Source organism: Carassius gibelio, chromosome A24 (assembly GCF_023724105.1).
Source record: "Carassius gibelio isolate Cgi1373 ecotype wild population from Czech Republic chromosome A24, carGib1.2-hapl.c, whole genome shotgun sequence".
Taxonomy (NCBI): Eukaryota; Metazoa; Chordata; class Actinopteri; order Cypriniformes; family Cyprinidae; genus Carassius; species Carassius gibelio.
This window is the reverse complement of record NC_068394.1, coordinates 12062301-12078851: the sequence shown is the minus strand read 5'-3', so window position 1 is coordinate 12078851 and position 16551 is coordinate 12062301. Positions and strand designations below refer to the sequence as shown.

General features: G+C 34.6%; 1 protein-coding gene across 1 annotated transcript in view; it reads right to left on the bottom strand.

Annotated features, from left to right (window-relative positions):
• LOC127946493 (junctophilin-1-like) overlaps nt 1-16551 on the bottom strand; it is a 46955-nt gene that overhangs the window by 8419 nt on the left and 21985 nt on the right. Inside the window, exon 3 of the mRNA XM_052543116.1 lies at nt 9889-10007. Coding sequence (XP_052399076.1) covers nt 9889-10007 — 119 coding nt within the window. The remainder of the gene's footprint in view (nt 1-9888; nt 10008-16551) is intronic.

Below are 16551 nucleotides of genomic sequence, written 5' to 3'. Positions count from 1 at the left end.
CGTCACTCTATAAACCTCGTCGGGTGGACCATTTCAAATAGGGCCTAAAGACAACCATGGCGACAGTGTAGCGTTTTTTTCCTGATGTGTTACAAAGGCATACTTAACCTCTGCACTAATCTGCCATAAGCCAGAAATGTCAATTACGAGTGCTAGTGTTTACTTTTCTGAACGCGATGTTTGAGAGCTAGTGGGAGAACCAGGCAACGCTGGGGATCAGGCCAGATCATTTCAGAAAGCCACTTTGTTTTCATACGACACTTCAAATTGAAGTAGGTTTGTTCCTGCTTTGAAAAAATCATTATATAAAACAAAAACATCTGTTTTGATTACATTTTAAAATGTAATTTATTCCTCTGATGGCAAAGCTGAATTTTCAGCAGCCACTACTCCAGACTTCAGTGTCACATGATGCTGAAAGTGTTGCTTAACTGGTTGCAGTGTTTGTTCAAACAGACGCTGTGTGCAGCTGTTACTATTTGGAAAGAAGATCATGATATGAGGGCTATTGCCTTCGTTAAACAATGTCTGTAAAGTCTAGGCATTGCAAATGAACAAACGGCACCAGGATATGACCAGGAATTTCTAATTAACATAGAAACATATGGACAGCATATTGCATGTGAGTCCAGTAAAAAATTTGCCTAAATAAATAAACAGAGAAGTGCTTACACTTGAAATGTGAATGTCTGGCCAGTTTTAGTATGCAGGGTATGTACTGAAAATGTATCATATTAAATAATCACATGTCCATTGTGACCTCAAGTGTGTTAGTCATTAAATCTAGTGGCACTAATTATATTCTCATTAACAAATGATATCCTCCCTTGGATTAATCTGAACCATCAGAAGGACTACTATCAAAATGAACCTGTCTATTTGAATAACACATCATGCCCACTGGGGCATAATTACCAAACTTGACAGTAAAGACATTTTGTAATGTTACAAAATATTTCAAATAAATGCTGTTCTTTTAAACTTTTTATTCAGCACCAACTCAGGATATTAAGATGATTTTTTTGAAAGATCATGTGACACTGAAGACTAGAGTAATGGATGCTGAAAATTCAGCTTTTCCATCACAGGAACAAATTACTAGAGCCTGACCGATATATCGTTTTGCAGATATTATCGGCCGATATGAGCCTGTCGCCGATATTTCGGTATCGGTGAATATGATGCCGACATGTCACCGATATGAATTATTATAATTTTTTTTACAGAACATATTACGCAGATAAAATGCTTGAAATGGTGTAATTACTTGGTTTGTCCAGCAGAATGCGCTCCTTTGCTTGCTACTGGCGACCTGGATGAAATGCTTTAAAGCTATGTCTATGGAAAACCACTGAAACTTTGAACAACCATATCTCCGTAACGGCGTGGCGAATCCACATCAACTTTGGTGACTCCCTTCAGCTTGAGGAACCCTCTTTAATGCATATTGAGTGTACATCTAGAGGCCCTCTTTCGAATGAGACCACCCCCGCAACTTTAGCCTCTGGGATTCAGGAGTTGCAGGCGGTTAAATTCACGGTCTGGCGCCGACTGATCTAGTGATCCCGGGGGCTACCGACGCTCGTACGGTGGTGTTTGGGAGGGCTCCTTAAGGGCTCCGCTGGTGCATTCACAAGACAGTTACACCAGTCAACACTTTCACTTCAGTAAGGCGGTCTCTTATTCAGGCGGCAGCATTCAAGCGTTGTCTTATTCCACCGTAGGTGCCCTGCGAAGTGGACTCCACATGAAATTGCACCATGATTCCAGTTCCAAGGGAAAATTTACTCTGTACATTCACAGGGAAACAAGATGTGAATTTATATTGTATTTATTTACAGCCGTAGGGGAGAGTGAGGCACAAAGTAATACATTTTGACTTAGTTTGTGTAAATCCACATGGGGTTCAGAATATTTTTTATCCACACTAATTTTACACTTGACTAGTACAAATATGTCACTTTGTTTCATAATTACAGTGTATACGTTTTTCTTTTACCCTCAAAAAAAAGGAAGTTATATGTGATAACAAGCCCTGTGGGTGGAGCACATTGTAACATCTGAGGGGCACGTTGTAAATTGACCTAATGACAGCTTAAAACTTATCTGATCAAATGAAAAAAATATACAAGGCATACTAAAATATTTTGTTAATATATATATATATTTTTTGTCAAATAAAATAATGTCATTTTTTATTAATTAAAAATAAACTGATTTTGGAGTTTAACAACAAATGCTTGGGATGGCCCATATAAATGAACAAAAATGCTTTACATGTCTTAAAATAATAATTTCTTAACATTAAACATTGACTTTCAGTCTTTATTCACCTGTTTCTAGCTGTTTTTCAGGAAAATTAAGGTAAATAGTGTAAATTACATCACTAATGTCATAATAGCAGATTTGTATAATTAATAATCATTTTTTTTATACCAGAATTTAGATTTTACTATGGTAAAATAATTTTTTTGTTAAAACAAATCCGTGAATGAATGTTCCAAAATGAAACAAACTTCAATGGAATAAAGTTGAATGGAATTGAATTGAAGTTGAATTACATTACATATCTCTGTCACATCATTATAAGTGTTTGATCACCACACTGGAGTGATCATTGCAAAAAATTTGTTTATGTATATATATTCTGTTTATGTATATACTGTATAAACTTTTGAATGGTACTGTACTATAATATACACAAAGAATATAGGCCGATATATCGGTATCAGCCTTTTTTTACACCCTAATATCGGTATCAGTATCTGCCCCCCCAAAAACCATATTGGTCAGGCACTATAAATTACATTTTAAAATATAGAAAAATAGAAAATTAAATTGTAACTAAATTTTTACAATATTACTGTTTGACTGTATTTTTCATTATAAATGCAGAACTGATGAGCATAAGAACCCCAAACGTAACAGTTATGTAAGTGTTCTCTTTGTATTTTCAGTGCAGTTTGTCTTAAATAGGCACAGTCTTACATTACAAATTCTTACAAAACCAGTTTTGCTTCATCACTGAACAAGCCGGAATAAACAATATGGCATTAGATTTCAAAAATAATGGAGTTTAGACAAAAGGGTAAATCAGGTCACTAAGAGAGTAAAAACAAATGGTAGGAAAAAAGTGAGTTCTAAGAAAATCAGATCAACAGTTCTCCCGTAACAGCTTCGTTTATTTAAGATTTTATCTCCCTAGCAGCTCTTACTAAGATTTCACAAGTATCTATAAGACATGATTCATTTGCACAGTTATATCCTGTCCAACATGAGCGTCTCCTTTTGAAAGTGATTTCCAGTTATAGATCTTTTGAAGGTTATGTACCAAGCCCCTTGTGAGTTCGACCTTTCTCCCTTGACCTCCCTGTGCTCAGCTGGCAGGAGTTTAGAGTGTAGTTTGGGTGGGGTTTGCTTCTGAAAACTGAGAAGTGTTTCTGGAACCTTTTCCATGAGAGGTGAGCAGCACAATAGAGCTGTAACTTGACATGCCCACTTCTTATCTGAATCTGCTTACTGAGAGCAATGTGCCATACGCACAACACACTCAACAAGCCTAAAATTCCTCATCCAGAGAACATTCTCGGTTTGATATGGACGACATTCTTTGGCTGCTGTCAGTATTTCCAAAGGGAACTGGAACAATCACAGAGGAAAAGACTACTAATACTACTGCTTTGTAATTTTGAGCAATAAACTTCATTTGTTTTAAAAAGGACGGTCAATGTACACTGCATAAAATAAGTATTTTTGTCTTGTTTTTTAGTAAAATATTGAAAGATTCTTAAAATCACGATACATTGAAAAGCAAAATTACCTAAAAATATATATAATGTTGTTTTCTGAGAAATAAATTTAAATGAAATGACATTAAGCCTCAAACGTAAAATTTTTCTTAACCCACTTACATATATTGTATTATTATAAACTCACTTAATTTTGGTCATTTGTTTAGAAAACCAGACTTAAGTTCTGTTACTTCCCAAGTAAATGTATCTTGATTTAAAAATGTTTAAATATTAGTGTAAAACAAATAAAAAAAAATGAGTAAGAAAGTAATTTTGTGGAGTGTAATATGCTCATTGTGCACAATTAATGATAAAAATTATTATAAACATAAACATTTTTTACTAATCTGCTATAACATCATCATTAAAACTATATGTGAATCTGCATGTGCAAAGTCTAAAGGGTTAGTTTTGAGGAAAACACATTCCTGTAGCTTAAAACATGAACAAACAAAATGGAGGTTCCTTTAGATAAAACTGTCTGACAAATGCATAAATGTAATAATTGTTTTTTTTTAAATGTATCATGTAGAGATCTTCTGATATTTACCATCACTTCCAAGTCCCACCGCATTTAAGAAAATTAAGCTTGCAAAACTGTTGTTTCCCTTAAAAATAAATATAAATAATTAAATGTTATATATAGATAAATATTTTAAATAGATACATACAATATTCTATTTTTATTTTCTTGCTGAGCAAAAAAAAAAAAATTTCTTGCTTTTGGTCACTTGAGCAAAACATGATTCTTTATATCAGACCTGTACTGGGTGCACACAAAAAAAGTGTAACTTTTAACCTGAATTTGCTATTTATATTTGATTAGACCCTTGACGTAACTAAATTATGCACATTGTAGGTAACCTGAGAAAACATTTTTACAGTGTTATGCTACCAATAAATTCTCAAAAAAATCATGTTTAAAAAAATTACAGAACAGTTCAGTTATTTATATAATATAATATAAAAACAAACTGAAGCATTTAAACTGATAGAATCGAATCGATTCAAATAGATTTGAACTGAATAGAATAGTGAATAGTGGTTGACAGATATGATTTTTTTGACAGCTGATGCTAATGTTGACATCTTGGAAAGCAGGGGGGCCGATAGCCGATGTAATTTTTTATTTACATTTTAATTTATATTTAAGAAATCTGAAATAATTTTACAACGGATAAAAAAAAATATTTGTAAAATAATATTTAAAAATAAACATACTTATACTTCAGATGACAAAGTATTTTTCACAAATAAATATATATTTAATACTAATAATTCAAAAGGAAGTGAACACTGTAATCAACAGAGCACTCAGTATTCTGAGAAGTTTGTGTGCATTGGGAATTATATTTTTCAAATGAAGCCAGGGTTACAGTAATTTTACATACAGCACACAAAGAAAATGACATGAATATGACAGTGGTCAAATGCATAAAGCGCAGAATAATTTGAAATGACTTTAAAGTTTGAAGCATTCAAATAACACTCACCGACCGTAGCACAGAGAACACGTGATCATGCTGCATAAAAATGCACACTTCACAAGATCTCACAGCTGGATTCGATTAGTTTGTGATATTAAATGTTCATTAGTCATTCAAAGATTTGATTAAATGACATAAATCCATATATTTGCTCAATGGTGACAGCAAACGATAAAGTATTATAATGTTTGCCTTTGTATTACTAATAATATAAAAGCAATTGTTATAATACCTTTTGTTTACATTAATTCCTTTGTTAAACCGTTCTATTTGATCAACTGTTGATGACAGCGAACAACAAGAGAGAGACTGTGAGCACTGTGTGCTCAGGCGCAGCCTTTCTCAGTGCCGTCAAAATAAAAGTCCTGCCTCAAACACATCGGCCAAGCAGACAAACTTATCGGCATTGGTGATATATCGGTCAACCACTAGAATTTAATAGAATTCAGTTTTCACAGGGACAACCCGTTTAGACTACGTGCCGGACAAGCCAACCATTTCTCCTGTCCTTAAACTAGCGAAAGTGGATTCGGACATACCTTAAGTGCACTTGCACTGTGCGCTTTAGGCCATGCACTTAAATCATTAAAATAGGGCCCTGCAATGTTTTGCCTGAACAAATCAATTATTTTGCATTTACCAGAATTCAAATTAAATGGCTTTCCCAGCTAATTTTTTTTTTTGTATGTTCTGTGCACGGCATTTTATTAGTTTTGACTCAAAGTAAGGAGTGCATGGCCACGCATGCGCATAGCTTAGAGGAATCATTGGATACATAGTATAACAATTATATTTATTTTATTTTTACATTTACATTTAGTCATTGAGCAGACGCTTCTATCCAAAGTGACTTACAAATGAGGACAATGAAATAGAGCTGTAATCGGGCCTTAAAAGTTAGGCCCGACAGGACCCGAGCCCGACAAGGTTTCAGCCCGAGCCTGACAATTGCATTTTGATTGACAGCTTTTTAAAAGCCCGAACCCGTTTACAGCCCGACATTATTCAAATGTGCGCATGCACACAGCTCTTTTGCCTTTTGTCAACAATGAGTCATTTATTCATATTTTAACATAATTTACTCATAAATAACATAGACTAGACCACTTAGAAAGTTGGAATAAAGAAATAAAATAAGTCCTCTGTGACATCGTAACATCTCAGCATTCTAGACATAGGCTCATTTAACCTATACATAGACCAACGCACCAATAAAAACGAGTCATTTAAACAAATTTTAATTAAGATAAATTTTAAATTAAGATGGGTATTTGGCGAAATTAAGATAAAGGCTCCGCCGGATTTGCTTCGCACTAGCAGATGATATTTAATTAAAGAATAATGCCAACATTAGGGTAAATACTCTGTCAACATTATGCATTTAAGACTCAATGAATATTTATCATTTGAAAAAACCTTACTCACAGAGATTAGGCTAGGTCTACATGTTTTTGTGGAGGAAAGTGACTGAATCCACTGTAGATGTCTTCTGCGCGTTCCTGCGCTCACTGATGGTGCGTCATTATTCACTCGTTATTCTCATTATAAGCATGGTGAAAACTTTTCCACACCTCAGAGTTTGCTTTAGTTACTGGTGCAACCAAAACGTAGCCTAATCACCAGAGGCAAGCCTCCGTTAAACCTGCTCAGCATTCATTTTCGCATCTTTCTCGCACTAATCGAAACACATCACATGACCGCTCATTTACCTCGCAAACCGGAGCGCAAGCCCGAGCCCGCGTAAAATGATAGAAATTAAGCCTGAACCCGACCGAACCCGTCGGGTCCCGACGGGTCCCGTCGGGTTCGGGCAAAGATCTTCAGCTCTACAATGAAAGCAATCAAAATCAACAAGAGAGCAATGATATGCAAGTGCTGTAACAAGTGTCAGTTAGCTTAACGCAGTACACGTAACAAGGCTTTTTGTTGTCGTTGTTTTAATTATATAATAAATAAAAAGACAACAGATAGAATAGAAAGAAAATAGAGCAAACTAGTAGAGACCTTTTTTTTTCTTTAGCTTATTGTATAATAAATAAAAAGAAAACAGACAGAATACAAAAAGATTACAGAAGCTAGTGCAAATTAAACAAACAGTAAATTAATAGAGAGCATGTCTAAAAGGGGCCATTTTTTAAAAGAATAGAATTAGAGTAAGAGTGCTAGTGTTTTAAATTTTAATTTCAATATTTTATGTAATATTTTATGTATTTACATTACAAAAATCCACAAGGTTTGTACGAAAATAATATATATATATATTAGTGCTGTCAATCGATTAAAAAAAATTAACTAATTAATCGCACAATTTTTTTTAATTAATCGCGATTAATCGCAATTAAAAGACTGAAACTTTTTGGATATGTAAATGTAAAATGTAAATAATTAATGTAAACTCAAGACAAAGAAACTATTTAAATTCAAAATATGATTGTTTATTGGAATTTTTGTTTAACTTGTAACACAGATTTTCTCATGTAAACAAAATACCTGCAATAAACCATCAATATCCTCCAAATTAAATGTTGGCTTGAAAGCCATATTTATTACAGAAATAAAAACACAGTCATGTAAGTACCATTTGAATTTCAAAACAATCAATACCAATAAAAAACAAAAATGATTTCCATGTTGAATTCTAAGTGGACTGCAAAAAAATTCCAAAGTATAGTCATTGCCAGTGCTTTAAGTGGGCCGGTACGCACAGGTACTCAGTACCGCCACTTCCAAATATAGCTCTTGAGCGTACCGCCACCTCTCCGTGCGCCCAGAACGTGCTTGTAGCGTACCGGTACGCTCATTTGGACATCTGTTTTAATAGAGGTTTTAATCTTTTACCTGCACTGCCGATTTTCAGAGCGCCCTTCACAATGCAAGCTTCCTAATTCATCCCACCCAGAGCAGAAACTACATTACCCATTCACCCTTAAGTTATACAAGTGAATAGCGCATGTGTCGCTTTTCCCACTGTTAAGTGTCAACAACTCAACGTGGCCGGAGAAGGTGTGTGAAACTCGTTGTGAGTTATACTAAAGCAAAATCTTGAGTATTTATTGTCTGATAAACATTAAAAACTGTCTGCGGAGGTTGAGTCGTCCTGCAGCCCCGGCTGGCTGTTCATTGGCTGCAGCATCTTTTTTCTAAGTTCTAAAAAAATACCATAGACGGCAAGGCACAAATTTAGATATTCATTTATCTAATTAATCTATAGCCTATGCACAAAGACAATATCATCTTTTTGTCCCCTTTTTGTTTTAAAGCTTGATGAAGATAGAGAGCGCAAGTTGCTGCAGCTGAGGAGGACAGTGATGCACGCGTACAGGAGTGATTGACAGTTCGCGGCACTGTGTACAAAAAATACTCCGCTACACAATTATTTCGTTATTTTCGTTTAAGCTTATTAACGTTAGCGTTACAGAAAGGTCTGATTTACGCACTGTTACAGTCATTGTTTTTTTGTTTTTTTTAAACAATGACATTTGAGTTCATTATTTTAATGTTGCTGTTTCTTGTGGCAGACTAAATGAAGAGTAATGTTTCTTGTGGAAGACTGAAGAGTAATCCGGCAGAGTTTTATACTGAAACTTTGCGTCTAAAAGTCCTTCCTTGGTCTTATCCATATTTCTTTGCACGTTGAACACACATAGGCCACAACTGGAAATAAAAAAAACTGCAACCGCGTTAATTGCGTTATTTTTTTTAACGCGTTAAATATTTCAAATTAATCAAATGCATTAACGCGCTAATTTTGACAGCACTAATATATATATATATATATATATATATATATATATATATATATATATATATATATATATATATATATATATATATATATATATATGATTTATTTATTTTTTACATTACAACACTCTCACGACCATGAGTACACTAAAAAAACTTCTAGTAATATTTACATATGGGGGACAGCTGTGGCCTAATGGTAAGAGAGCCGGACTAGTTACCAGAAGGTCACAGGTTCGAGTCTCGGTGCTGGCAGGAGTTGTAGGTGGGAGGGAGTGAATGAACAGTGCTCTCTTCCACCCTCAACACCCATGGCTGAAGTGCCCTTGAGCAAGGCGCTGAACCCCCAGTTGCTCCCCGGGCGCTGGATCTATAGCTGCCCACTGCTCCGGGTGTGTTTGAATGGTGTGTTCACTTCTCACTTCTGTGTGTGTGCACTTGGATGGGTTAAATGCAGAGCACCAATTCCGAGTATGGGCTACCATACTTGGCAAATGTCACAACTTTCACTTTTCACATATAATTTTCAAAAATGAAAGTGAAAAATTATGCTGACATGCAGAGGTCAAACAATAATGACAGAGGTCAGAAAACCTTAAGGTAAAGCAGCAAAACAGCCTGATCAACAAAGGGTGAGAGACAGCCTGGAAAAAACCTAAATCAACTTTATTTACCAGGGGAAAATCATTCATGTCTTTCTGTCCTGTACCTTCAGCAAAACTCCACTGAGCTAGGTTTTTGGAGAGAAGGCACTTGTTGCCAGGAATGTAAATGAGGGTGTGTGGTTATAATCTGGTGGCTTTCATCATGGGTGTGTGTGTGTTGTGTGTGGGAAAGGAAAACTATCTATTTCTTCTATAACTTACCTGGCTGATGGAAGTTTGGAGATAGTTCATGAGCCACAGCTCTGGCTAAGTCTGATTCTTGACATGCTGCAAGTGCGGCCTGGTCTGCTGCTTCACTCTTAGTCCTTGCGTGGGACGTCCTGTACACACACGACAGGGAAAGTTATATCAAACATGATCATTTTGCTGTGAAAGCGCTTGTGCTATGTATATATTTTAAATTCTGAAATATAAATAATGTAAATACATTCTAATAAAGGTCATGAAATTCTTTGTTAAATGCTTCATTGAATGCTTGTGCTTGAGTTATTGAAATGAGGATGCATTAACGTATGTATTGATGTGGTCTGCCTTTAGCTGTGTATATGGAGGAGGAGAGGAGAGGGGATCTGTATGTATGTGCACATGTGTGCTTGATGCATGTGTGTATATGGAGGGTGGAGGAGATGCCTAAATCGTACTATAGGGTGTGCTGATCCCCTGTTTTTGTCAAATCCAAATCCTGCTTTTACAAATGGATGGGGACAGAGCATTTAATCCGGTCAGAGGGCACATCCCTGTTACTCAGCAGAAAACATGCATGGCGAGAAAACTAAGACCTGTATTCAAAAATAAATAAAGAAAAATATATTGCTATTTTGGAAAAATTTATTATACATATTATGTACAGATATAATGTCACTTCCCATTCCTGCTGCTTTTAAGAAAACATAAGCTTGCAAAATGGGGCTTTCGGAATCTAATTTCAGAAAGAATGTAAGATCTGCATTTTAATGTTATATATAGATAAATGTTATATTTATCTATCTATATCTATATATATATATATATATATATATATATATATATATATATATATATATATATATATATATATAAATAATATTTATCAGTACTTTATTTTAATTTTAATTGAAATATTTTATCAATTTTATTTACAAAAACCCACATTGTTTTTATTAAAATATATATTTTTAAATATAAATAATATAAAATACTAATATTTACAACCAGAGTGCAATTTGTTGGGTGGGTGCATGGGGTGGTGGGGGGGTTGGGGGTTATGTATCCCTGCCTCTGCTTTATTATTTTTATCACTGGTGAAAAAAAAACAAAAAAAAACTAATTTAAAATACTAAAATTTTATTACGTTAAACTAGTAAAATATAATTTGCTCACAATATTTACCATATTTTATTATTTTTATAATATATATTTAAATATTTCAATAAAAATGACCTTTATATTATAATATAATATAATATAATACTTTTTATATACTTTTTATGTGCTAGTTTACATCACAAAAAAAAAAAAAAAAAAAAAAAAAAAAAGAGGAAGGTTTATGGTGTGTTGGGATCATGATAAGCTTGGCCTCTGGGTGGCTTTAATGAAGCCTGCATCATTCTGAAACACAAGCTTGTGGACAGAAATCGAGGTGGTGACCTGCTTCTCAAATCCCTTCAAAAGCCCTGACGCGCTGCAACACACACTGTTTTCATCTTCTCACGGAACAGCCAGATTGAGTCTGTATGCATTAGGCGTCAGGGATTTTTCCTGTCAGTTAAGTGTTATTACTATAACCATTACGCAACCTAGCATCAAAAGCACAAGATAAACACTCAGATTAGTCCAAGCTTGGTGCTTCAGCTACCTCTAAATACGAGTCAAATCAAGATGCACCAGAAGAATGTGATGTCTGAAAGGAATCTTAAAGTGCTTTGCATAGAAATGAAAGCTTTTAGTTCCTTATAAAGTATCAATCAGTTCCTTCCTGTGACTATGATGGATCGAGATGTTTACGGCTTCGTTAAACCCTTCTTAGACAAAGTGGACATCTGTTTTAATCATTAACCATATTTAAAATGCAAGAGGCCAGATGCTTTGGGACAGTCTGGCTGCCAGTTTTAAAATAGCTCATCATTAAGGGACAAAGAAGTACTTTCTGCCCAGCTTCAGATTCTGACGCATACGGGCCTCAATTTCTGATAGTCACATAATCACAATCAATGTAGAATCCTCATGCAAAAGCGTGCAAAGGAAGTGATGAAGTGTGAGTTCTAGACACATCTATTTGGGGTACAAGACAGACTGTGGGGTTGTGAAGGCCAGTCCCTGGTATCACCTTACAGCCCACTATAAGTCTCAATAAACAGAGCCATGAAACTTTTTTTTTTTTACTCTTAACAATAACATTTTAATGGTGCCTGAAATACTGTATATTTACAAAAGTATGGATTAAGTTTTTTAATTTAAAAGGAATTAATAATATCTTTCAGCAATAATGTTTAAATTGATCAAAAGTGACAATAAAGATATTTATAAGGTAGCAAGATTTCAGTTTCAAAGAAATACTGTTCTGTGGAATTTTGAAGAATTCTGAAAAAATAAATGATCCAAGGTTTCCACAAAAATATAAAAACGGAACAACTCTTTCCAACACTGATAATAAGAACTGTTTCCTGAGCAGCAAATCAGCAAATTAGAATGATTTCTGAAGGACATTATTACTCATCAGACTAGAATAAAGATGCTGAAGATTCAGATTCTTTACCAGCAGGGATTGTAGGTGGGGGTGAGGGGGGTGGGGGGTGCACACTCTTTCACCTTCAATACCACGACTGAAACCCTTGAGCAAGGCACCAAACCCCCAACTGCCCCCCCTGCGAGCCCCACCAAAATGGCTGCCCACTGTGTTCATGGTGTGTGTGTGTGTGTGTGTGTGTGTGTGAGTGTTCACTACTCACTGCTCTGTGTGTGCACTTGGATGGGATGAATTCAGAGCACAAATTCCAAGTACTGGACACCATATTTGGTCATGTGATGTCACTTTCACTTTTTTTCAGAAATAAATTTGATTTTAAAATGTATTTAAATAGAAGACAGTTAATTTAAATTGTGATAATATATCACGATATTATTGTTTTTGCTGTAGTTTTTATCACAATCACAGTTAAATATTTCACAGTATTACCGTATATTTTTACTGTATTTTGTTTGTTTTAAAATAAATAAATGAATCAAATAAATGCAGCATCAATGACCAAACTTAACGTTTGAATGTAGTTTATAATGGAGTCCAAAAGTCTCACACTACTACTAAAACTGCTTCTATTTCACATTTATTGAAGAACTTCCATTTTTTTCCACATCAGCATAAATTAACTGAAATTTTTTTTTTGCATGTTTCAGTATTTGGTATACATTTAAGAATCTTAATGCTTCTTTGTTTTACCTTTTATAAAAACCTAAAACTTAGGTTTATTATTTTTATATTACTTTTATCAAATATTTTTTATATTACCATTTATATCATATTAATTGTATTATTTGCTAATTTAAATCCCAGATTTTCTGTTGTCTCAATGGTTTATAATGTGTATACAATAACATATGAAGCATTATAAAATATGAATGAGAGACTAACAACTAAAAATCTCTCTCTATATCTACTCCACCTCATGAAAATGCATTAGTTTCTGTGTGTACCTAGTTCAAGATCTCTGGGTATTTAAAACCCCGGTATGCATCTCTGCACCCCTCTAATTTTGATGGTGCACTTGAATTTCACCCCCTCTCTGTGACCTCCTTTCAGGCCAGGGCCGAGACAAATGAGCGTCTACGTGCCTGTGGGATCGGCTGGTCCCCCTTCAGGCCATTGGCCCACATCGAGAAGAGCTAACATGGCTTATCTGGGATCAGTTTTGAAAGTTTTCATATAATGCTCAAGATAAGGATTCTGGTAGCACAGGCTGCCTCCAGATCACAGCAAAAGGTCCATTTGAACCCGGAGCTATTTGTGGAATATGTGCCCGCCTCTCTCTCTCTCCCTCTCTCTCTTAGTGACCTTCTCCTTCCCACATTTCTTCAGTTATACGGGAGATATTTGCATTTTGTTAAACGAGCCAAAATCTGCCCTCTAAGATTTTTCCGTAGTACACAGACATAAATCAAACTCTGGGTCTCAGAGATGAATCATAACAAAGACTCGAGTAGTATTGTGCATTTGAATAGCTAATAAAGAGGAGGTTTTGGTTACATCACTTTGAATAACAAATGCTTTAGTCTATGAAAAGGGCTGATGGAGCATTGGATAAACAGTACCTAAAAGGGATAGTTCCCAAATATAAAAATCATTGAAATATTTATTCATCCTCTTCAAGTCACTTCAAATAATCAGTCAGTTTAAAGGTATCGTTTAGCATGCTTTAAATTGTACACAATTATAACTATGCTTTTATATGCATGCAATGTATAATGACGGAATGTGGAATTACGCTGACATAATTAATGGCTTGCTAAAATTAACAACAAAGCATAATCATTTATCCAAGCTGTGTTGATCTGCAAATGAGTTGAGGAACAAAATGGTATGTTGAACATAAGCGCAGCAACGTACATAAAACAATGATGACAAAAATACAGCCAGCCATTGTAATCACGAAGATGATAATGCTGTGGTATTCTGTTATCTTACTGATTCTAGGTCAGCTAACAAAATGTGAGGATATTCAAACAGCACAAAAACAGACCCTAATATTTCTCTAGTATAAAATGAGAGAAGACTTTAAGGATGTGATAAAGGCATCGGCACCGAGCAATATAAACATGAAGCTGTGCTTTATACTTGAAAAAAGCAGATAGTTGGCACAACCAAAGAAGCGACACACTCTTGACATCACTGCATTGATCCACTCCACGGTTTTTTAATATAGACCATCTTTCAACATTTGCAAAGAAATATACACTAGGTTTACAATAATAATTTATGCAGATAAACATTCTTGGTTTGAGCAAAAATAAGAAAAAATAATTAAATAATGGTGAATCACATATTCCATCTCATCCAGCTTGTCACTCAAATTCTGATACAGGGGCGGAATAAATTTGCACATTTCAGAGTTTCCGACACGGCTGAAATAAGAAAAGAAACCTGCTTTTCAGTTGCAGGCAAGTTCATACTCAGGATACTGAGCTGTTTAATGCGTAGATATACCAAAAAGTCTAAGGCGGCAACATCTCTTCAGCAATGTTCCAACTAATTTCAGCCACTTCAGCAAAAACAAAAAAACAAATTATTATACCAGACCTGTACTGCACACACAAAAAATGTGTTACTTTAAACTATAATGTACTATTTATATTTGATTTGACCTTTGATGTAAATAATGCACATTTTAGCTTACCTGAGAAAACTTTTTAAGGTGCTTTTTGCAATAAATTCTATATATATATATATATATATATATAAATAATAATAAAAAATCATTAAAAAAATCAGAACAGTTAAATTCTTTGAAATAATATAATACAAAAACAAAAAAATTAAGCAGATATTAATAATTGAAATTTTTTTAAATTATTTATTAGGTATATAATATAATATAGAAACAAACTGAAGCATTTAAACTGATAGAAAAGATTAGAATAGAATAGAATAGAATAGAATAAAAAAACAACTGAAGCATTTAAACTGAGATCTGTCTGCTAAATATTTTCAACAAAAAAAGGAAAATTTTTATATAGTTACCAAGTTTAGAGTAGAGTTTGCACACTACTACACTTGTGTGACTGTAAATGTCTTGTAACCATTCTGCGCCAATCATCCACTATTTCCACCACTTAATCAAACCATTCTTCTTTCAAACATGATGACGTTTTATTTCACATCATTGCATTTGCTCTCGTGTTAAGCTATTTGATCTGCAGCCATTGAAGTATTCGATTTCTAATAACACTTCATTTGACGCACATCATTCTCTTTCTATGACACCAGTCTATATCGGTTTGCCCAACCACTGCAATTATTTCGCATTTACTAGAATTCAATCAAATGGCTTTCCCAACTTGTTTTTTTTTGCGTCTGTCCTGTGCGCCGCATATTCTTCTTCTGAGTTGCGATGTAAGAAGTGCGCAGCTTAGAGGGAACACTGAACTTCAGCATCCATTACTAAAACACAGACAGAAGCTTGGCAGTGAGAATAGTCAAAATCAGCTTTGATTAAACAGAAAATACCCAGTGCATGGGCATTTCTGCCTGGATTAGGTTTTTAATCTCTTTTTGACATACTTAGAGTGGCGGTCATTGACAATTTCAAGTATTCCAGATATCACCTGCTCACAATCATCCTGGATACTTGTGCTTGTCTGAGTATTAATGTGACATCAAAGCCCAAAAAGGCCACATAAGACGAATATTACTTGAGATTTTACTCAAAGCAAACCTCAGCTGATATTCTACTTGTTAATATGAGAAAGTGGAAGTAGCTTATAGTTTTTCTGACATCTGTAGAATCTTTAGAACATGTAGTTTTCTTTGAAAATAATGCCCAGAACAAAATATTCACAAATGCCAAAATCAAAGAAACTACACTATAAAAAGTATTGCTTTTGTGCCTATAGACTGCTTTCCCGAGTCGTCCAGAGGCATTTCGGCACATCACTTCACAAATACATCCACTAAAGTGAGCATTATTTGATCTTCTTAAAAAGCCCTTAAAGTCACTTGATGGATAGTTAATAGTCTTTAGCTTCATCATAACCATAATGCATGAGCTGTCTTTGAAAAAGCATAACACCAGTCTGTGCTCTTGCTACATCTGCAGTAGATGGTATGTATACTTTGCACAGTACACACATTTCCTTTATGAACAGAATAACACAGATGAGCTTTTATATTTGCCA